General features: G+C 40.1%; 1 protein-coding gene across 1 annotated transcript; it reads left to right on the top strand.

Moving 5' to 3' along the window:
• Window positions 1-483: 483 nt before the first annotated feature.
• Window positions 484-6968, top strand: LOC121933915 (vomeronasal type-2 receptor 26-like). Its single transcript, XM_042473900.1, has 5 exons — window positions 484-492; window positions 632-682; window positions 2289-2516; window positions 3845-3971; window positions 6061-6968. The coding sequence occupies exons 1-5, from the start codon at window positions 484-486 to the stop codon at window positions 6966-6968; spliced, it is 1323 nt and encodes a 440-aa protein (XP_042329834.1).
• Window positions 6969-22692: the final 15724 nt, after the last annotated feature.

The following is a 22692-nucleotide window of genomic DNA, read 5'->3' as shown; positions in this document are numbered from 1 at the left end:
TAAGCCTTTATGTCTTTTGTATTTTTTACTCATCCCCCTTAGTATTTCTTCTTTATTCCCTTGCAAAACTTCTTTTCTAACACTTATACACACTCAGTTCTTGTTTGAATCCATGTCAAACTCAGATTTCTGACTTTATACCAACTGCAATGTAACTGCTTTTCAAGAATGTGGCAACGCCAGATGTGTTAAACTCCTCATTGCAGCACTCTTGCCTACATTTTGCCATCAGTATTTACCTTTCAATTTGCCATCAGAGATCAACAAAAATGCCCAGCTCTTACCATAATGGTCATTAGGACAATACTTGAGACACAAGCTCACCATGAAATGGAGCGATGTTTGGGACCCTGAGTCTCCTTTCACAGGATTGATGGGAATCTCCCTCCAACTATATCTGCAAAGGACAGGAAGTTAATGGCCGTCATCGGTGGTCTCTCCGTCACAATTCCAAGCAGATGCCTCACATCTTGATGTCTTAAAATGGCCCAGGTATGTTTCTTAGCTATTAAATAAGCGGCAGTGATCTGGATAGTTTAATGTGATTTTGTTCAGTTTGAGAGGGAGGAAAACTGTGGTAGAACGCTTTCTTTTCTTTTTCTCATAACGCTCCTTTCTCATTGCCTCTCAGGAGGTTGATGGCAATTGCTGGTTTACGCACTTAAGGCCAAAAGAAGACAATGTAGGAGAATTATAGTTCATTGCAACTGAAGGTGTCCTCCCATGGTTTTTTGCTTCAAATTCCTGGATCAACAATGTTTAGCAAAACTTACTGCAGTCTGTTGATCATATCAATAGTTGTCCTTATGGCAATCTTGTCTGCCCAAAATATGTGTGCAACGTGGTGTTTACCTCCGTGTAACATTTCTTCCAATCCATATTACTCTCATTTCAAAAAATGTTAAAAGAATAATTTATATTGAGGAAAATGAGAGTTATTGTAAGCTCTAAATTGCTTTCTCTTAGCTCAGTTTTGGCTTTGACCCTGCATTGAAGATAAAGCTCAGTTTCCCTTCTGGTCTACCAATGATACCAAATGAAAGGGTTCCCCAGTCTCGGGGATTCGTACAATTCTGCATCGTTTTGGATGGACCTGGATTGGCCTCATTGTTTCAGATGATGACAATGGGGAAGTTTTATTGAGGACACTCATTCCTCAGCTACTCCAGAACAGCATTTGTCTTGCTTTTAAAGAAATTATTCCAATAGTGAAAGAGAATTGGATAACATCAGAAGGAGAAACAGAGGAGGTTCATGATAAAATGACAAGAATCCATTTTATTCTTTCATGGAGTGATACCAATGTGATTCTTGTTCATGGGGACTCACAGTCTATGGAAGTCTTGCAACTGATTCTATATTTCAATGAGTTTGTTCAAATGAAGCCAACAGAGAAGGTTTGGATCATCACCGCTCAGTGGGATTTTACCTCCATATTCTTCACAGATCATTTCACGCCCAAAACCTTCAATGGCACTCTGTCCTTTGCATTGCCCACAAGAGAGGTAGAAGGCTATGCACAATATCTTAGCACAATAAATCCAAGGGAAAATAATGATTATGTTGCAGCTGTCCTTTGGACCAGTGCCTTTCAATGCTCTTTTCCCCAATATGATTTATATGTAATAAATGCAACCAACTGTACTGGGGAGGAGAAATTGAGCAGCCTCTCTAAATCTGTCTTTGAAATGAGGATGTCTGGTCAGAGCTACAGTATCTACTGTGCTGTTTATGCCATCACACATGCTCTTCATGCCATGCTTTCTTCTAGATCAAAACATAAAGGATGGGGAGATGGAGCCACATGGAACCTTGAGAACATCCAACCCTGGCAGGTAGGAAGAGCGTCTTGCCCTTTCCTTATGCCTTCTGCCCAAACTGTAATGATCCCCACTGATGTGTGTGGTCTCAAATAGAAAAAGGTCCTTCTTTAACCCACTCTGGTGCCTTCACACTGTAACAGAATCTTCCATGTCAACCAGGGAATTGGAGACTCATCCTTCCTCTGAATTCCTCACAGTTCAGCTACTGCCAAAACACTATGTACTGTACCTCAGAATGACAATAGCCTGCAGGCACCTGTTATAGATACTGTGGCATTTTCCTGTTATAGATACAAGATGGCAAGAATTTTCTTCTGTATGATGACTGTCCATCACACATGATTAAGAAGTAGGGAGTTATGCATGATATTGTTAAGTACATAAGACATGAAGTTGGCAAACTGCACAGAAATCAATGTGACCCCTTTCTGTCTTGAAATGTTGTTCTTTACAATTCCCTTCCAGCTTCATTCCTTCTTGAAACACATTCATTTCAACAATAGTGCTGGAGAGGAAATATTTTTTGATGAGAATGGGGAGTTGGGAACTGGATATGATATCTTCAACACAGTCACCTTCCCCAATCGGTCCATGAATAGAGTCCGCATTGGATGGACTGACCTTCGGGCTCCTGAAGGGAAAGACTTCCTTATCCATCAAAATTTCATTATGTGGAATCACAGGTTTGTTCAGGTATGATTAGCTAGTATTTTGCTGATCTTGCCAGAGATGTGTAAATGCAAAGGATTCCTGCTGAACGGATCCTTGAGAATCTTTAATTGAGATTATGTTTAAATTGTTCTTTACTGGTAAACGTATGCTAAAAATGATTTGAAATGAAATTCTAACCCATCCCTAGGTCTTTATAAAAGATGCTCATCCTGTTGAATGCAAACCTATTTACTAGACGCCCAAGCTGACAAATCATTTGTTGTTGTAGTTTTGCTGTCAAGTCAACATTGTCTTATCCCTACAATGTTAATAGTAGGCCTTGAAAAGCCTTGATTATCTGTTGTCAACAAATGCTCACATCTTGCAAACTTAGGGCTCCTGCTTCCTTAACTGAATCAATTTGACTAGACTATGGTCCTGCTTTTTCCCCTACTTCTGTGCACTTTTACTGAGCAACCCCCCCCCACCCCTTGAGTCAATTCATCTTACAAAAAATCCCTAATAAAAAGAGCTTTGTCATTTTGGCTTTTTGTGGGAGTTGAAAATTAATTTGACTGCCGTTTTGCTTAACAAAAAAGGGGAGAAATGTAATAATACGTAAAAAGTATGATAATTTATAGAAGAAGTGTATGAAGGTTTTTGCTTTTGTTTTTGGTAACTGGAGAATTAATAAATTATAGATCAATATTTTGAAGCACCATAGAGAAAGTTGGAACTTTATAACTTTTTGTCATTGTAACTTTTCGTTTTCTTTTTTCTTTCTGGTGTTTTCCTTTCTCATTTCTCTTTTCCTTTTCTTTTGATTGTGTTTAGAAATCATACATATTTGTTTCTGTTTGCTGTTAAGTCAGCTTTGACTTATGGCAACCTTATCAGTAGGAGAACTCTGAGAGCCCTGGCCATCAGTGGTGTCAACTGCACAAATCCCGCCAAGTCAGGGCTCTTAGGGGTTGTAAAGTGTGCAGCATCATGGTGCTCCTCTGCTGCGACTGTGGCTCCAATGTGGCGAAGATGGAGACTACTGTTGTTTCCTAGTAGCTGTTTGGCACATTTGTTCTGCCATCTCAGCAAAAACCCTGTCTGCCCTCAGAAATGCCATCGGTAGCAATGCTACCATGAACATCACCTCTTCCCTCATGAGAGCAAGCAGTCCCACCAACACAGAGATGCAGTCACAGTGCAGGAAAATCCTTATCAAACAATTTTTCACCAGAGGTTCATAGAGGCAATTCTGCAGTGATTAAGGGATAAGTGAAAATTCATAAAGGGGATAAGAAATTTTAACAGAACAGGGATAAGAGAGAAATAGGTGGTCTCCCCCAACACATTTTCCTGTGTTTCTTTGACAGAAGCCTCCAAAATCCAGATGTGTTGAGGTTTGCCATCCTGGACAGAGCAAGACCATGCGCGAGGGCAAAGAGATTTGCTGTTATGACTGTCCACAGTGTCCTGAAGGAATGATTTCAAATCAGACAGGTAAGTTGAGAGAGTAACCTGATAGCGAATGGCATTTGATATGGTTGTGAAATAAATAATTTTGTTTTGAACTTCTGTTGTTGTGTGCCTTCAAGTCTTTCTGACCTATGGCAGCCCTAAGGTGACTCTATAATGGGGTTTTCTTGGTGTGCTTTGTTCATGGAGAGGCTTGCTAGTACCTTTCCCTCAGTCTGAAAACCTCAGTCTCCTGAGGCTGAGACCCTCACTTTCATTGCCTCAGAGGAAGGCAATGGCAAATCTCCACTGTAGAACTCTTGCCTAGAAAACCCTATGGGAGAGTTGCCTTAATATTGCCATAAGCAGGAAATGACTTGAAGGCACTCAACAACAGCAAGAAGAAGGCTGAGAGCATGTGACTTGTCTAAGGTCATCCAGTGGGCTTCATGCCTTGGCAGGGAATTGAACCCTGGTCTCCAGAGCCATAGTCCAACACTTGAACCATTATGCCACACTGGCTTTTGAAATATTAATCTTAGTTATACCTTCCACTAGAAGGTATGGAGTTGAAGATAATACAGATATAAAAACAGTAATACACATAGGAATGATATGGTTATAGCGATTAGGTTTGAAAAGAGAGGGAGATTAGAAAGTATAGCACTTACTAATGTAGAAAATATTGGTATTTATATTCATCAGAGTGCATTATGTCCCAGTGCAACATGAGCATCTGGTATAAAACAGGATAGAAATATTCAGGAGGCTCTGGTAAGGATAAAAAACAAACACCAAAATCTTTTATTGTTGAAAGAAATCTATCACAGATAGGAAAGTTGCCTATATAACAGAACAGTCCCTAATGCTGACTGCCATCCATAGATCAGAGAACATAGGGAGAAAACAAGACAAGCACATCAAAGTTCCCTTCACCCTAAATTACTAAAGAAACAAGCATTGATGCCCCTTCACTTCCAACATTAACCTCATCTGTAACTGAGCCTTTCTTGAATGTGACAATATAGGTCTGTGGAAAAATAGCTGTATATACCCATCTTTCTTCCCCACTGCCATTCTCTTCACATTTTGTGTCATGTCTTTTTAGATTGTAAACGTGAAGGCATGGAACTGTGATATTAGCAATCTGTAAGTCACTCTAAGAGTATTTGTGGCTGAATAGCAGGGTATAATTACTCTAACCAAATATTTAGGGACAGGACAGACTGGCATCAAAGGCTGGCATGGGGGTGGAGTGAGGGTGTGGTGTCACCCCATCACATGGCGGGTTGTGTCATGACCCTCCTCTGGTGCTTGGTTCTGATGACACAATGCCAAAGGAGCACTGAAAAGCCATGGCACTGGTGTCTATTGTGCCCTTTCTATGGCACAAAAAGGAGTTGCTTTTAGTGGCTCCTTTTTATGCTAGAGAAAGGCCAGATCAGGATCACGACATGCAGTTTCCGCAGCCCCAATCTGGCTAAGAAAGAGGTGGCTGCAGGACACCCCTTAGGGGCGGTTTGTTCAGCCCCTTAGTAAACTAAATAGTACTGCATTAAATGCAAAATAGGCCGTGCTATTGAGGATGCAGCTGCTCTGGGCAGGACACGTTTCCAGGATGAAGGACCATTGCCTCCCCAGAATAGTATTGTACTGTGAACTCGCCATGGGTCAGCATAAGAGGTGCGCTCCAAAGCAGAGATACAAGGACTCCCTGAAACAACATCTCAGGCTCGGCACTATTGATCACCAACAATTGTCTGCCCTGGCCTCACATTGGGAGGAATGGAGACGCACTATCCATGATGCTGCAGCCTTTTTAGAAAGCTCACGCTTTCTCAAAGAGAAATGACAACGCAGAAAGATCCACAGCCTGGAAACATCACCCAAGGAAACATTCTGCTGTGCTTTCTGCAACATGACTTGTTTATCTTGGATTGGTCTTTTTAGTCATCAAAGTGCTTGTAGAAAGCGTGGGATGAGTCCTTCCTGAATCTTTGTTCGCGAAGAAAAGCCAGAGAGATCCCAGAGAGACATGCAAAATAACAGTGCAGAATATTGGCTGCTCTTGGTTACTAATAAATGTAGGGTTTTTATTTTTATTTTTTAAAAATACTATCTTTGCTTCTTCCAGATGCAGAAACGTGCAGCAAGTGCCCAGATGATCAGCATCCAAACAAGAATCGAGATCAGTGCATCCCCAAATATGTAATCTACATGTCTTTTGAGGAGCCCTTAGGAATTGTTTTGGTTTCTTTGGTTCTTTTCTTTTCCCTGATGGCCCTTGGGATAATATGGAGCTTCTTTCAGTACAAGAATACTCCCATCATTAAAGCCAATAACTGGGCCATTACTTGTATTCTCCTCTTCTCTTTGCTCCTTTGCTTTCTCTGCTCTTTCCTCTTCATTGGCAAGCCTGGGGTTATGTCTTGTATTCTACGACAAACATTATTTGCCATCGTTTTCTCTATCGCTGTTTCTTCAGTTTTGGCCAAAACTCTGACAGTAGTTCTAGCCTTTATGGCCACCAAACCAGGAAACAGGATGAGAAAATGGGTAGGAAAGCATTTGGCAGTCTCAGTCATTATTTTTGCATCTCTCATTCAAACTGTCACTTGTATCATATGGCTGGCCATCTCGCCCCCTTTCCCAGAATGGGACAATCAGACGGGAGAGATCCTAGTGCAATGCAACGAAGGCTCAGATGTGATGTTCTACATTGTTCTTGGCTACATGGGACTTCTGGCCTTCATCAGCTTCACTGTTGCTTTCTTTGCCAGGAAGTTGCCTGATACTTTTAATGAAGCCAAGCTGATCACCTTCAGCATGCTGGTCTTTTGCAGTGTTTGGGTGTCTTTTGTCCCCACTTACCTGAGCACCAAAGGGAAATATATGGTGGCTGTGGAGATCTTCTCCATCTTGGCCTCTAGTTCTGGATTGCTGGGTTTTATTTTTATCCCTAAGGTCTACATTATTTTAATAAGGCCTGAACTGAATACCAGGGACCAGCTGGTGAGGAAAAAGAATCCTATTACTTCTTGATTTCTGCCTTCTTTCTCTCCCTTTCTCTAATGGGTGTCTTTCAGTTATACACCTGTGTTCATGGATGGCAAGAATGCATTTATCCATGTGTGTGCGTTTGTGTGTATCTCAGAAATAATATGAGATGCTTTTATTGAATTTTCAGATTGTCCAAGTTTTCTTCAAGCCATATTAAAGGGATCTTCCCAGTTTTGTAAGCAGTTTAAAATTGGGGGGAAAGTATCTCTGGAAGAAGATCATGGAAATGGTTACATGCTTAAAGAGAGCAGCAGGATTAAATTGATTTAGTCTGGTTTTTGTAATAGATTGGTTATTTAGTGTTTTTTTAAAAAAAGAAAACCTGTTGTACCAAATAACTTGAATCATGTACCATGAGAAAGATTAGATATAAATGAAATGAAATAAATTATAAAGTAATGCTTTTTCTGGATTATGGGAATGATACTTTCAACTTTATATATAAAAAAGGTTTCATTCAATTGACTTTATGTTCCACATTTCCTGAAATTACACTTTAAAAGCTATATTTGGAATAGAGAATGTTGACATAAAAGCTTGTAGACAATGGCTTGTAGTTCATACAAAGGATCATAGAAACTGGATGAAGTACTGAAGTGGAATTACTTCTCTCTGGCTCACCAGGAAAGATTAGCAGGCCATGCTGGTGAATCAGGGATCCACCTTTATTTAGAGAACGAAATGCACTTTTGAGTTTTTCATGTTCATGGAGACAGCGGGGAGAGTGGACCTTCTTTGAGACTCTCTGATTTCTTTAATTCAGTTAGTCTCAAATGTTCTTGAACACTTTTGGGGCATGTCTTTGGGGATTTTTTCTATTCAACCAAAATAATTCTTCATTGCTTCCTTTGAGGAGAAACCTGATAAAGAATTACACTCCCTATATGCCAATCATAAAACTGCTGTTCCTGGAGGCTTTTGGGAAAAGAGAATCTGATCATTCTGGCTATTTATTTTACAGGAAAGAGAGGCATGACTCCCTTCCCCCCAGGTTTCAGGTCAGAAGATAGTCTGTTTTCTTTCTCTTTCACATGACATTCATCCATTTATCAATTCATTCCAAAAGTAGCCCTCAGCACCCAGCAGGCCCATATTCTCATATGACTGGTCAACAGTCTCTAGGTCTGGTCCAGACACTGCAATTATAACTTTAGTCTTTAACTTTCCTTTTTATTTTCCCTTCTCTCCTCTTCCTCTTGTGAGTGTGAGGCAGGAGAGCAGCCCTGGGACAAACGTTAGTGGTGAAGGGATGCTGCCACAGCCCACTTTGGCTTAGGCTAGACCAGTTATGCAACTGCTGCGGAGTCAGTGAGATTAGGTAGTGCACTCCCTGCTTGCCTCTTCCCACACGGTGTACAATGTGTGATAATTGGCAAACTGTAAAATTTTACTGTGAAACCTGTGACATTGGGTGACTATAGACAGCTGTCCTGCTCTGAGCCATTGTACCTTTGTGGGTTCTCAACACTAGTATTCTCTTCATGTGTTGCCTGATTTGTCTATCTCCCATCGGGGCTGCATACTGCTGTGATGGCTTATGCCCATATGCAGATCTTATACTGTGCTAATGACCTACTGAACTGAGTCCTAATTGGAAACTTAAATAGGGAAGTGTGTTCTAAAAGTAAGGGAAAGCAAACAGAATAAATAGAACAGAATTGCAAATATTTTTTTAAAAGCCAGTGGTCTTTAAGAAGTTTATCATGTTAAAGATGATTAAAGCATCTCTGGTCATTGTCTAGAGATCTTTAGGGAATAAGTATTTGAGATCTGAAAGGTCTAGCATCAGTTCAACTGTTACTTAGTGGTTACACAATTTAGAATACACATACACACACACCACGATTAATTGCAGGGACGGAACTTCTGTTTTAGTGGCATCTCAAGGGCAAATTTACTTAAATCCATGTTATCTAGTATGTTGTAATTGAGCATGTAATCCTTGCTGGCATTTTCAGTTGAAATTCTGGCAAGGCAATTATCTTCCCTGTAATGATCATAATCATTGATTCAAGCAATTGTAGCTTGTGGCTAACAGAAAGTAAGCAATACAAATGAGTCAACTGGCTAAATGTACTGAACATACTGCTGCAATGTATAAAGTCTCATTTCAAAACAATTGTTAGACACAGTGACAGGAGTTTTATGAATCTGAGGGCAGTGTAAAATTTATTTCAACCCTACAGCTTTCAGGCTAATTGAAAGCTTAGACTGGTAACTGTGGGTCTTGGTAGTACCACCGCTATTCTATACATCTGATTGTCCAAATGATTGCATGCAAGTGGTGGCTGGGGCCACGATTTACCTTTAGTTGGGTGGATGCCTCTGCTGCTGATCCTTTTGTTGCTCCAATTCCCATAAATGCAGGCAGGAAGATGAATTCATGTGTGTGACTGGAAGACAAAGGTGGAAAGTATGTCAGTTGTAACTCATGAGGATGTGTTCATTGGTGAATTTGTCTCTTTTTTTGCTGCTGATCACAAAAAGATTCCTTTAACATACTCCCGGTTATGAGGGGAACAGCCTTGTAAGTAAATTGAACGGTCTTTGGTCTAAAATTGATATTGAAAAGTCATTGGTCTAAAAGACTCTGTGACTGAATGTACTCATGCAAATCTAGAAAATGTCTTCATTAATTTAAGTCACTGGTAACATAGCTTCTGAGAACATTTACTTTTCCAAATCTGTTAATTTGTAATTTTAATCCTGCCCAGCAGCAAAAAAACCAGGGATGATGGACATGTGATCATCATCATTAGTAGAGCAATAGGTTCAACAACAGGTGGAGGTTGATGGCATCATGTAGTTTAGAATACGGGAATTCATCTTCAAGCTGGCAATATGGCCAAGCAATACTGCCAAGAGACAAAATTCCCGAACCATTATATGTTGTTTGCATCTAAGGCTGGTGTGTTTTGCCTAGAGATTTAATCTCCTTCCATTAATTTGTTTTTTTTAAAGTATGTGTTCTGGGGAATGAAAAAGCATACCCAGGACAAAAGCAGATGAAACCTCCTTTTGCCATACTAGACGTAAGAGGTTTTTAAATCTATCATTTATCACTCAGTCATGACAAACCCTACTTGCATTTCACAGATCTACAACCCAGTTCCTGGTTTATTGTCTCACTATTGGTTAGAGCCCTTATGGAAGTGAGCTCCAAATGTTAACGTTCTGTAATGTGGTAGCTGAAAGGATGAAGGATGTATTGAGGCACTTTGCATATTTCCTTATAAAATTCTGCACATTCAAAGGCATGTGCTCAAGTTAGATTGCATGGAGTCTAAAGAAGGAAGGAATGATTGTTGCCAGAGTTCTTACACAAGTCTGAAGAAATTATTCAAGGTAAAAGAAAGGGCAATATATTTAAAAGGGGAGCATCTTTCTTTTAAATGAAGAATTGCATAGCTCTATGCATAATGATAGCAAAAAGGAAAAAATAGGGGCAGAGTGCCTGTTTGGAATTAATATACAGTATTGTCCAAAATGCAAGGAGAGAAAGAGAAAGAAGGAAAGAAAGAAAGAAAGGATAAATGAAAGAGAGAGAGAGAGAGAAAAGTCCCCAGGGATCAGAGAAACATTTAGACATATCAGTCAGGAAAAAATATAATTTAGACTGAAGCATATGAAAGGGGAAATGCAACCAATTTAAGGAAGACTTCAAGATGTGGATCTAGATATTTATTTAAGGCCATTGACTGAATAAAATTTGTATGAGTCATGACTTGTTAAGTATAAATGTTTCAGTCCGTCTCCATTAAATATGACTGTGTTTGAATCCAAGTCAAACTCAGGTTTGTGTACTTCTTTCCAAGAGATGTAAAGGTGCATTGAGGTATGTGGCAATATTCAGATTGTGTGAACATCTCATTGCAGCACTTTGCCTAAACTGTGCCACCAGTACTTTGCCTTTCAATTTGCCATGAAGGAGATCAACCAAAATGCCCATCTTTTACCGAATGGCACTCTAGGGGAACATGTGAGACCAAGAGCTCTCAATGAAATGGGAACATGTTCTGGGACTATGAGTCTCCTTTTCACAGGAGGTGGGAATCCTCCTAACTATATCTGCAAAAGAAAGTACAAGCTAATGGCCGTCATTGGTGGTCTCTCCTCTCACAATTCCAAGCAGATGCCTCACATCTTGAACATCTATAAGATGGCCCAGGTATGTTGTTTTAGCTATATAAGTAAGGCAGTGATCTTGAGGCTTAAAGGCGATGATTTGTATTAGGTCACAACCTGCCTATTTCCTCCAAACTGGTGAGAGTGAAAAGTTCCCCTCAGTGGCCTCAACAAGAGTTCTTTCAATTTTTAGGCTGAAAATATGTTCATAAATATGTATATGTTCCTGGAAAGCAGACACATTTGAACCATGTTACTTGTTCCCAGGCCTGTTATAGTGCATAGTGCATTTACTTTACAAATGGGGAAGGGAAGTTTGAGATGAGAAAAACTGCGGTAGAAAAGGTACCCCCCCCCCCCCAATTTTGTCTATAACATCTGCCATCCAAATTGCCTCTCAGGGGGTTGGTGGAAGTTGAAATGTAACTGAAGGTGTCCACATCATGTCCAATCTGCTTCAAAGTCCTGAACAAACAGTGTTTGGGAAATTCACCTGTACCTTCTTGCAGATATTATATAGTTATCTCTATGCTATCCCTGTCTGTCCCAGAATTTAGTGCAAGATGGCTGTTTCCCTCAGCAACATATCTTCGAGGTCAAAATCATTACCTTCACCTTCAGTCTTCCCAGGCATGTTATAAGGATACTTTATATGGAACAAAAATGAGAGATGTGTTGTTAGCTCTTAACAGATCATTGACTTTCTCCTTATCTCAGTTATGGTTCCTTTGAGCCTGCATTTGAAAGATAAAGCTCAGTTCCCTTCTGTCTAATGAATTATCAAAAATGAAAGTACTCAATACATTGCGATTGTCACACTGTTGAAGCATTTTGGATGGACTTGGATTGGCCTCATCATTTCAGAGGATGATAATGGAGATATTTTATTGAGGACACTTGTTCCTTGGCTATTCCCGAGCAACATTTGTTTTGCCTTTAAAGAAATTATTCCTGTAGTGATAGACAATGAGATAACATCCTTTAATGTCTTAACCTTCTCTTTTCCAGGCTAAACATATCCAGCTCAGTCACCCCAGAAAAAAATCCTTTCCACTCTGAAATTGAGAACATCTACTTCTCTGTGGCAATCTGAACCATTTTCAATTGACTTTATAAATGGGGAGGGGTAGTTTGGGATGAGGAAAACTATGGTAGAAAAGTTTTCTTTTTCTTTTTCTTTATAACCTTTCTCTTCCAGATTGCCTCCCAGAGGGTTGAAGGCAACTGAAGCATGGATAAAATTGCTGGTTTGAGTATTAAGGCCAGGAGAAATCTCTGAGAGAATTAAATGGCATTGAAACTGAAGGTGTTCACACCATGCTCTCTCTGCTTCAAATTTCTGGACCAACAATGTTTTGGAAAACTCACTTGTGGTCTTTTACATGCAGCATATATTTAGTCCCCTGGTATTTCTATCTGTCCCACAGCATAGTGCATGATGTCTGTTACCAACATTTCATTTAGTTCAAAACCAGTACCTCCACAATATAGTTTGTCACACATATTTAGAAGAATAATATATACTGAGGAACAATGAGAGATTTCTGTTACCTCTCAAAAGAAAATTGTCTTTCTCTTCAGCTCAGTTTTGGCTCCTTTGACCCTGCATTGAAAGATAAAGCTCAATTCCCTTCTGTCTATCGAATGATCCCAAATGAAAGGGCTCAGTATGTCGGGATTGTCAAGCTGCTGAAGCATTTTGGATGGACCTGGATTGGCCTCATTGTTTCAGATGATGACAAAAAAACCACTGCTAAATGCAAAAAAATTTTCCATCCATGACATAGTCATAGCTGAAAGAGAACCATTAGATAAAAGAGAGAAAGAAGCAGAAATTCAGAAGTACTCAAGGAGTCTTTTTTTCCTCACCAAGCTGGGTCCATGGTGTTCAGTTTCATGCCTTATTAAAATAATGAGACCTTAGGTGATAAAAATGGAAAGCAGCAATCCAGAACAGAGGCCAAAAGGGAGAAGATCTCAAGCCACCATGTATTTCCATTTGGTGCTCAGGTAAGTGGGCAAAGGAAACCCAAACACGCAGAAGCAACATGTGAGGTGATGAGTTGGCTTCATAAACGTATAGGCAACTTCCGCAAAGAAAGCAATGGTGAAGCGATGAAGGCCAAAAGCCCCTGTAGCGAGGACAATGTGACTAATCTGAGCCTCGTTGCATTCACTAGGATCCTCCCATTGGGAGTGCATGTCCCATTCGGGAAAGGCGAGAGGGGCCACCACACAACACAATGCAAGCTTGAAGAGGGATGAAAAATGTGATTGCAATGCCAATGCTTTCCTACCATTCCTCATCCTGTTTCCTGGTTTTGGGGCCATAAAGGCTAGAACTACTCAGGTTTTGGCCAAAACTGAAGAAACAGCAATAGAAAAAACTAGGCAAACAGTGTTGTCGAGAATGAAGACGTCCCGGTTTTCCAATGAAAACAAAGAGCAGAGAAAGCAAAGGAACAAAGAGAGAGGAGGATATAGTAATGGTCCAGTTGGCTTTAATGTGGGAGTATTCTTGGCTGAAAAAGCTCCATAACACGGTCACAGGCAAGAAAAGACCAAAGAAACCAAAACATCCCCAGAGGCTTCAAAGGACTTAGTTTACATATTGGGGAGATGATCTCGATTCTGTTTGGATGCTGATCATGGACAGTGTTGCATTTCTGCATCTGGAAAAACAAACTATTAAAAAAATTTGTACAAAAAAGACCCTACATCCTATTAACCAGATGGCCAAATCTGCCACTTTATTTGATATGATCAGTATATTTTTTACTATTATTTTATAATTATGTAGCACTGGGGTACACCTGTGTCCACAGCAGACATGCAGCAGGAAGACAAACACCACACTGAGTCTGGAAGTACTGACAACTGCTGAGGTCTTCCAAAGAGGCTTGTAATCTAGTTGCACAGCAATATTTACAATCACATACAGCAATATTACATAAATCAGCATATATCTGATCACCAACATCCCCTGTGAATTGAAGCATTCGTCCTTATTACACAAATACAGCTGGGTTTAATCCAACCCCTGCTCGGTTCATAGCTTCATGTCATGAACCATGGGGAAAGCGTTTGCACCTAGCTCATTCCATGTCAAGTGCATCACTTCCTCCGAGTCAGCATATCCCTTAGCCTGAGACATTTACACGCCTGGGGCAAAAATAACGCATTTGTATCTGCCTTCAGGCAAATCCCTCAGGGAGTGTTCAGATTCTAATTTCACAGTTCATGCCCTCAGGTGACAGTCTAAAACATGACAAGAAGTGAAAGGAATTAGCGGGAAGGTCAAGTCCACCGATAATGGAGTTCTCTCCCTCCAAGGCCAGCGGAGAGTTAGATGGAGAGAGCCTTCTTTGATTAGTATGGGAGGAGCAAAAAATATATGAAATATATAAACATATATAAGATTATGTCAACAAACCCCTTCAATAGTTTGTGTTCAAAAGCAGCCATCATGTTCCATGGTGCTATACTTCCATCCCTTCTTCTTCAACCTAATAACTATGGCCTATCTTCCATAGTGTTTGGGTGTTTGTCTTATTATCTCAGCTCATATTCTATTGTAGATATAATGAAGGCCCAGTACAACGGGCCAAAACAAACATGTCAGCACCAAAATTAGAATTGCAGAGCCGTGGCAACCCTTGCTTCTGCAAACCCTAAATTTATGGATGGCACATCTTTATGTGTCACCGACCATACATGTGTGAGCCACGCAAGCGCAGGCCGCAATCCACACCTCTGGGTACGAGCTTGCTCGTGGCATGTTACAGTGCGCCAATGGAAACTATGACATCCTCCTGTGGACTGAAGAAACCCACTTTTAATGGTCTTGCGGGAGCAAGCCCCCTGGTTTGGTTGCTTGGCCCTCCGGAGAGAATGTCAGCCCTAAGATTAAACTTCATATATATTAATTTAAAAAATAATTGGAAAAAATTAATTTTTTGTAAATATATTTGGGGTAAGCTCGGTGGAAAACAGAATTGGGTATAAAATGATGCCGATAAGTGAGTGAGAAATTTTGACAAGATAATTGTAGGCTATAAAGGAGAAAGTGGTATACTGGACTATTGAGCTGTTATTAGAAGAATAAAAGAATTCTAGAGTACTTCCCCAGAAGGGTGAAGAAGAAGTAAGGAAAGAAAATAAAACAAAATAGGGAGGGAGTGAAATTAAACATGTATAAAACTGCAAGCAGTTGAGTGACTTATGTTAAATTATTTTACAATTGTCAAGGACATGTATGTATGATGGTTTTGTGTGTGTGTGTGTGTCGCTAAAGGGGAGGTGGGGGAAAAGGTGGAATGTTGTATGTGATGTATATGTTTGTGGAAGGGTATGATCCGGCTATTTATGTATAAAATCTGAAAAAAATAATAAATTTAAAATATATTAATATTTCCGAGAGCCGGTGGGCATCATGGTTTGAGTATTGGACTATGACTGGAGAAGGTTCGATTCCCGCTCAGCTATGAACCCCACTGAGTGCCTTAAACAATCACATGCTCTCGTATTCTTGTTCTTGCTGTTGTTCTTGGTGTGCTGTGTGGCCTTCAAGTCATTCAAACTAGGCACTTAATGATCCAACTTTGGGGTTTTTGGCAAGATTTCAAGGGGAGGTGACATTGCCTTCTTCTGAAGTTGAGAAAGGGGCTCTCAGCCTCAGGAGATGAAGTCGCATCTCAGGGAAGGTTATCAAGCCTCCTCATGAACAAACCTGCCAAGAGGATTGCCTTATGGTTGCCAGAAGTCAGGAAGATTGAAGGCACACAACAACAGAAGTTCAAACAATTTGTCTTTCACAAACATCTTTCTCCATCAGGAACTCTCAACTTACCTGTCTGATTTGAAATCGTCTCAGCACTGTGGACGTCATAACGCAAATCCTTTGCCCATGCATGATCTTGCCTGTCCAGGATGGCAAACCTCAAGCATCGGATTTTGGAGCTCTATCAAAAACATAGGAAATGTGTTGAGTGGATCACCTATTTTAATGTTACCCTGTTTTGGTAAATGCTTATCCCCCTCAAGAATTTCCCTTAAGCCTATCATTGCAGAATAAATTGTTTGATAGGATTTTCCTGCACTTTGGCTGCATCTCTGTGTTGGTGGGGACTGCTGTCTCACATGAGGGAAGAAGTGATGTGTGGTAGCATTGCTACTGGGGCATTTCCCAGGGCGACAGGGTTCTTACTGAGATGGCAAAATAAATGGCCAAACAGCTACTGGGCAACAACAGTAGAAGAGTGAGTCGGAGGACTTCTCAGTTACAATGGTAGTGGCTTTGCTACTGTGAGATGTTGTCCTAGGGATGTTTAGCAGGATTATGGGGACAAAAAGACAAATAAAGGTGTTAGGGCAAATAACACTGAACTACATCTACAACAATAGTTAAACTGGAGCTTCTTTACTTTGAATTTTCATAGACAATCTAAATGATAACCATAGTGAATGAGTAGGCATACTATTGTTGATTTTCATCAAAGAAGCAGAGCCCGGCCAGGCAAGATTGAGAGTTGACTCAGTTGATGCCAGGGTTCTCTGAGTTCTCCTATTGATGGGGTCGCTATAAGCAAAACTGACTTAACGCAAACAGAAACATATATGTATCATTTCAAACAATCAAAAAATAATGGAAAGGGAAAGGGGAAAATGAAAAAGAAGAAAATTAGAAAAAACAATGAGTTAAAAAGAAAAGTTACAATGACAAAAGTTTCAGAGTGTCCAACTTCTCTATGTGCTCTAAATCTTGATCTATAATTTCTTACTTTTCCAACAGCAAAAACAAAAGTAAAAACCTTCATTCACTTCTTCTATAAATTATTAACGTACTGTTATCATATCCCCACCCATCCCACATTTTTTGTTCGGCAAAAGACAGTCAAATTAATCCCAACTACCATGAGAAGCCAAATGAAGCTGATGACAATGATTGTCAGGATTTTAAAGGTCTATATTAACATGTAGGGAGAGACAAAGTTGACTTAACAGCAAAACACAACAACAAATGATTTCTCAGCTGGTCTTCCACACATGGGCTTCATTCAGCAGGATGTGTTCTTTACAAGACCTAGGAATAGGTTAGAATTTCATTGCAAATTATTTTGCAAATTTTACCAGAAAGAACAATGTAAACATGGTCTCAAATAAGGGAATTACGCACTAGGGTAAAGCGTTCCCAATGGTTCTCACGGGTGCAAGCTGGAACGATGAGAGCCAGAATGCGAGTTTACCGCACAGCGAACACCGCCGTCGCCGCCGGGCGTTCCAATGTGTTCCAGGTTCCAGGGAGGCCATTTCGGGAACGGTTTTGAAACCTTCCCGAAAGGCCCCTGGAACACATTGGGAACACTTGGGACACATTGGGAACACATTGGGAACACATTTGGAAGCCGGCGGCGACAGCGGCATTCCGCTGTGCGGTAAACAGCGTTCTGGCCTCATCACGTTCCAGGCTTGCGCCCGTGAGAACAATTGGGGAACGCTTTCCCTAGTGCGGTAATCTCCAGGATTCTCATGGATCCTTCAACAGGAATCTTTGCACTTACACATTCCTTGCAAAAAAGAAATCACAGCTAATCGTACCTGAATAAACTGGTGATCCAGGAAATAGAATTTTTCGGATAAGGAAGTCTTTCCTTCAGGAGACAAGATCACTCGTCCAATGAGAGCTGTGCAGGGACCGATTGGGGAAGGTGACTGTGTTGATGATGTCCATATCCAGTCCACTCCCATTCTCATCAAAAAATTTCCTCTCCAGCACATGTTGAAACGAGTGTTTCAGGAGGAATGAAGCTGAAAGGGAGTTGAAAGATTTTTAAAATCAGGCAGGTGTATAGAAAGAGATTGTTTTGATTTCTGTGCAATTTGTGGTCTTCATGTCTTATGTACTGGTAATATCAGCACAATTCCCCCTTCTTAGTCACATGTGATGGACTTTCATTGTATACAAGAAACACCTAGCATTTTGCACTATACCCAGAAGTGAAAAAGGCACAAAAAGGTGCCGCAGGCTATGCATCTCAGCAAGAGTACAAGTCCATTGTAAGTAAAGAGCTGTTAAGTGAAGTTCTGTAGGATATTGAGCACAGAGGGGTCTTTTTCTATTGTGACCACACATCAGTGGGGTTCTTTACAGTATGAGCAGAAGGGCCTTAGAGAGGGCAAGAGATGCTTCATAGAGACTAGTGCACTGAAAGTACCAGAGCTCTTTAATTCACAAGTGAAGATTCTGTTACAGTATTCAGCACCAAGTGGTTTAAAGGGGGTCTTTTTCCTATTCATGATGGCTCACATGAGTGGGATCATACAGTATGAACAGAGGGTGTTAGAGAAGCGCAAGAGACCTTCCTACCTCCAGGTTGGATGTTCCGAAGGTTCCAGGTGGCCCCATCTCCCCATCCTTTATGTTTCAATCTTGAAAAAAGCCATGGTGAAGAGCATGGGTGATGGCATAAACAGCATTGTAGATACTGTAACTCTGACCCGACATCCTCATTTCAAAGACAGATTTAGGGAGGCTGCTCAATTTCTCCTCCCCAGTCACAGTTGGTTGCATTTATTACATATAAATCATATTGGGGAAAAGAGCATCGAAAGGCACTGGTCCAAAGGACAGCTGCAACATAATCACGATTTTCCTTGGATTTATTTGCTAAGGGATTTTTCATAGCCTTCTACCTCTTTTGTGGGCAAGGCAAGGACAGAGTGCCATTGAAGGATTTGGGGATGAAACTATCACTGAGAATATGGAAGTAAAGTCCCATGGAGCAGTGATTAGCCAAACCTTCTCTATTGGCTTCTTTCTGTCAACCTCATTGAAAATCAGAATCAGTCGCAAAGCTTCCATAGATTGTGCGTCCCCATGAACAAGAATCACATTGGTACAGTCAATGAAAGAATAAAGGATTCTTGCCATTTTATCATGAACCTCCCCTGTTTCTCCTTCTGATGTTATCCAATCTCTTTCACTATGGATATTTCCTTAAGAAGGCAAAACAAATGCTGCTCTGGAGCAGCCAGGAACAAGTGTCCTCAATAATGCTTCCCCACTGTCATCATCTGAAACAATGAGGCCAATCCAGGTCCATCCAAAATGCTTCAGCAGCTTGACAATCCATATACTGAGCCCAATTCATTTGGGATCATCGATAGACAGAAGGGACTGAGCTTTATCTTTCAATGCAGGGTCAAAGGAGCCAAAACTGGAGCTGAAGAAAAAGACAATTTTCTTTGAGAGAAATTTGGTAAGGGTAACAGACATCTCACACTATGTTGTGGGACAGATAAAATACCAGAGGTCTAAATATGATGTAAACAAAAAGCCACAGGTGAGTTTTCCAAAACATTGTTGGTCTAGAAATCTGAAGCAGAGAGAAAGTGGTGTGAACACTTCTGTTTCACTCCTATTTAACTCTCTCGGAACATTTCTCCTGGCCATAATTACAAAGCAGTATTTTTAATTTATCCACACTTCAGTTCCCTTCAACCTTCTGAGAGGCAAACTGGAAGGAAAGGTTACAAAGAAAAGCATCGTTTTCCTCATCCCAAACTGCCCCTCCCCTTTGTAAAGTCAATTGAAGATGGTTCAGATGCCCCATAGAAGTACATGTTCTCAATCAGAGTTTTCTGGGATGTCTGAGCTGGGTATGTTTAGCCTGGAGAAGAGATAGTATGTTAGCCCTGTTTAAATATTTTAAAGGATGCTATATTAAGGCTGGAAAAAGCTTGTTTTCTGCTGCTCCAGAGGCTAGGACACAGAGCAATCCATTCAAACTACAGGAGAAAGATTCCAGCTAAAATAGGGGGAACTTCTTGATAGTAAGAGCTTTTCAACAGTGGAAACACACTCCCTTGGAATGTGGCTTAGGTCCTTTTTTTAAAAAGGTTTTCAAACAGAGGCTGGATGGCTATCTGTCAAGGGTGCATTGATTGTGAGTTTCCTGCAGCGCTTAATGGTACTATGTGCCATGATCTATGATTTCCCTTGTCTCTCTCTTGATGTTATCTCCCATTTTCTTTTACTATGGAATAATTTTTTTTAAAGGCAAAACAATGCTGCTCAGGAGTAGAGGAACAAGTGTTATCAATAAAATATCTCCATTGTCATCATCTGAAATAATGAGGCCCATCCATGTCCATCCAAATTGCTTTAACAGTGTGAACAACCACAATGTATTGAGCACTTCATTTGGGATCAATTGGCAGACAGATGGGAATGAGCTTTGCCTTCCATGGAGAGTCAAAGAGCCGTAAGTGAGCTAAGGAGAAAATCATTGTCTTTAGAGCTAACAAAACAACTCTAATTCTTCAACAAAATATTATTCTGACATGTCTGGGAAGATTGAAGGTAATAATTTAATCTGGAAGATACATTGTTGAAGGAAACAGCCACCTTGCAGTAAATTCTGGGACAGCAGGGATAGCAAAGAGCTAACTATATGATATATGCAAAAGCACACAGAGAATTTTCCAAACATTGTTGTCTAGGAATTCCACCAGTCTCTGAAAGGCAATTTGGGATGGCGGATGTTATAGAGAAAAAGGGAAAAAAAACATTTTCTACACAGTTTTTCTCATCCAAACGCCTTCCCCATTTGTAAAATAAATGGCTTGGTTCAAATGGTCTTGCCAGAACATGTACAATATTTTTGCACACATTTTCAGGCTCAAAACAGAAAGTATGTTTGCTCAGAGCACTGAGTGGAACTTTTCACTCTCATCAGTTTGGAGGAACTGGGCAGATTGTTGACTTAAAATGAGATACTATCTTTAACCCTCCAAACACTGCTTTATTTAACGCTGAAGAAAAATACCTGGGCCATCTTATAGATGTTCAAGATATGAGGCATCTGCTTGGATTGTTGAGAGGAGAGACCACCATGACGCCATAGCTTGTACTTCTTTTCAGATATAGTTAAGGGGATTCCCATCTCCTGTGAAAAGGAGATTTATGGTCCCAAAACATGTTCCCATTTCATTGAGAGCTTTGTGTATCCAGTGTTGGCCTAATGTGCCATTAGGTAAGAGGTGGGCATTTGGTTGATCTCCTTCATGGCAAATTGAAAGACAAAATACTGGTGGCAAATTAGGCAAAGTGCTGCAATGAGATGTTCACCAATCTGAATTTGCCACATACCTCAATGCACCTTTACATCTCTTGGAAAGAGTATATAAAATCTGAGTTTGACTTGTATTCAAACACAGTCATATTTAATAGAGCTTGCTTAAATTGGTTGCATTTCCCTTTAATATACTTATTCTATATTACATTTTTCCTTTCTGGTTGATAACTCTAAACACTTCTGTCATGTCTGGTGACTTTTCTCTCTTTTTCTCTCTTTTCTTCCTTCCTTCTTTCTCTCTTGCAGTTTGGACAATATATTAATTCCAAACTGAACACATTTGATTAAGAAAATGCACCTTTTTTTTGCTACCATTATGAACCCAGCAATATAATTCTTCCTTTAAAAGAAATATGCTTCCCTATTAATGTGACATTTTATATTACCCCCCATTTTTTTTGTTGTTGTTGTTGACTTGGACAATTACCTCAGAAATGTATGAGAATTCTAGCAACATCAATCTCCTTGTTTAAATCTTGCAATCTGCCTTGAACACATGCTTTGAGTGTGCAGAAATTTTAAGGAATCGCAGTGTAATACTAATACTATACTAATAATTTTTAATTTTATTATTTTTATTTAATTTAGCTATCACGTTACAGGCAAAACACACCAAGCCTAGATGCAAACACAATAATGGTTGGGAATTTTGTCTCTTGACAGTATTGCTTGGAGCCATATGCCACTTGAAAGATGAATTCCAGTATTCTAAACTACCAGGATGCCATCAACCTCCACCGTTTGTTGAACATTGCTCTCATATGATGATGAATCAAAGTGTCCATCACCCTGGTCTTTTTGCATGCTGGCAGGATTGAAATTAAAAATCAACAAGATTGGAAAAGAAATGTTCATCAGAAGCATAGTTACCAGAGACCTAAATTAATGAACATTTTTCTAGATTTGCATGAGTACATTCAGTCACAGAGATCTTTTTAACAATGACTTTTCAATATCAATTTTAGACTAAAGACCCTTCAATATTACTTACAAGGCTGTCCCTCATAACAGGGAGTAGTTAAAGGAAATCTTTTTGTGATCAGCAGCAAAAAAAGAGACAAATTCACCAATGACAACATCCCATGAGTTACAACTGACATACTTTCCACCTTTGTTTCCAGTCACACACGGAATTCATCTTCCTGCCTGCATGATATGGGAATTGGAGCAACAAAAGGATCAGCAGCAGAGGCATCCACCCAACTAAAGGTAAATCGTGGCCCCAGCCACACTTGCATGCAATCATTTGGACAATCAGATGTATAAAAAAGCGGTGGTACACCAAGACCCAGTTACCATCTAAGCTTTCAATAGCCTGAAAGCTGTATGGTTGAAATAAATTTTACACTGCCCTCAGATTAAAAACTCCTGTCCATGTGTCTAACCAATTGTTTTGAAATGAGACTTTATACATGCAGCAGTATGATTCAGTACATTTAGCCGGT

This window comes from Sceloporus undulatus, chromosome 6 (assembly GCF_019175285.1).
Source record: "Sceloporus undulatus isolate JIND9_A2432 ecotype Alabama chromosome 6, SceUnd_v1.1, whole genome shotgun sequence".
NCBI lineage: Eukaryota > Metazoa > Chordata > Lepidosauria > Squamata > Phrynosomatidae > Sceloporus > Sceloporus undulatus.
The sequence above is the reverse complement of the archived record's forward strand: the minus strand, read 5'-3'. Positions and strand labels throughout refer to the sequence as shown.

What these genes read in the sequence shown, in the direction of transcription:
- LOC121933915 (XM_042473900.1), top strand. An exon ending in TAAGGCCAAAAGAAGACAAT is followed by an intron (nt 683 to 2,288) that starts GTAGGAGAATTA and finishes ATTCCCTTCCAG; the next exon opens with CTTCATTCCTTCTTGAAACA. An exon ending in GGAATCACAGGTTTGTTCAG is followed by an intron (nt 2,517 to 3,844) that starts GTATGATTAGCT and finishes TTTCTTTGACAG; the next exon opens with AAGCCTCCAAAATCCAGATG.